This window comes from Carlito syrichta, unplaced genomic scaffold (assembly GCF_000164805.1).
Source record: "Carlito syrichta isolate Samal-C Ts95f unplaced genomic scaffold, Tarsius_syrichta-2.0.1 Scaffold302842, whole genome shotgun sequence".
NCBI classification, from domain to species: domain Eukaryota; kingdom Metazoa; phylum Chordata; class Mammalia; order Primates; family Tarsiidae; genus Carlito; species Carlito syrichta.
Window position 1 is genome coordinate 646,930 of NW_007246938.1, and position 543 is coordinate 647,472.

A 543-nucleotide genomic window follows, 5' to 3' on the forward strand; every position below is an offset into this window, starting at 1 on the left:
GGCGCTGGCCGCGGGCTTCCAGCACAAGGACACCGAGTACTCGCACCTCACGCGCGTGGCGCCCGCCTACGCCAAGATGGGCGAGATGATGCTCGCCCTGTTCCGCCACCACCACTGGAGCCGCGCCGCGCTGGTCTATAGCGACGACAAGCTGGAGCGGAACTGCTACTTCACCCTCGAGGGGGTCCACGAGGTCTTCCAGGAGGAGGGTTTGCACACGTCCGCCTACAATTTCGACGAGACCAAAGACTTGGACCTGGACGACATCGTGCGCTACATCCAGGCCAGTGAGCGAGGTGAGCAGGGGCTCGTACCCAGCCCCCGGACCTAGCCCCACCGCTCTCGGCGGCTCCCCCTACACACCCATCCTCCCCTGTACAGACCCCACTGCCTCCTGCGGCGCAGAGGACCCGAGGAGGGCGCGCTCTGTCTGACTGACACCACCTTTGACGATAGCGTGTCGCGGTCGAAGCGTGTACGTAGAGGGTCCCGGGGAGCTAGAAGGGTCTGGGTTGTGTGTGCGTGGGAGGGGGTGGGGGGACG

The 543-nt window shown here is 65.9% G+C and overlaps 1 protein-coding gene across 1 annotated transcript in view; it reads left to right on the plus strand.

Annotated features, from left to right (window-relative positions):
* The window catches only part of NPR3 (natriuretic peptide receptor 3), an 85,145-nt gene that overhangs the window by 10,984 nt on the left and 73,618 nt on the right, over window positions 1-543 (plus strand). Inside the window, exon 5 of the mRNA XM_021711884.1 lies at window positions 1-296. Coding sequence (XP_021567559.1) covers window positions 1-296 — 296 coding nt within the window. The remainder of the gene's footprint in view (window positions 297-543) is intronic.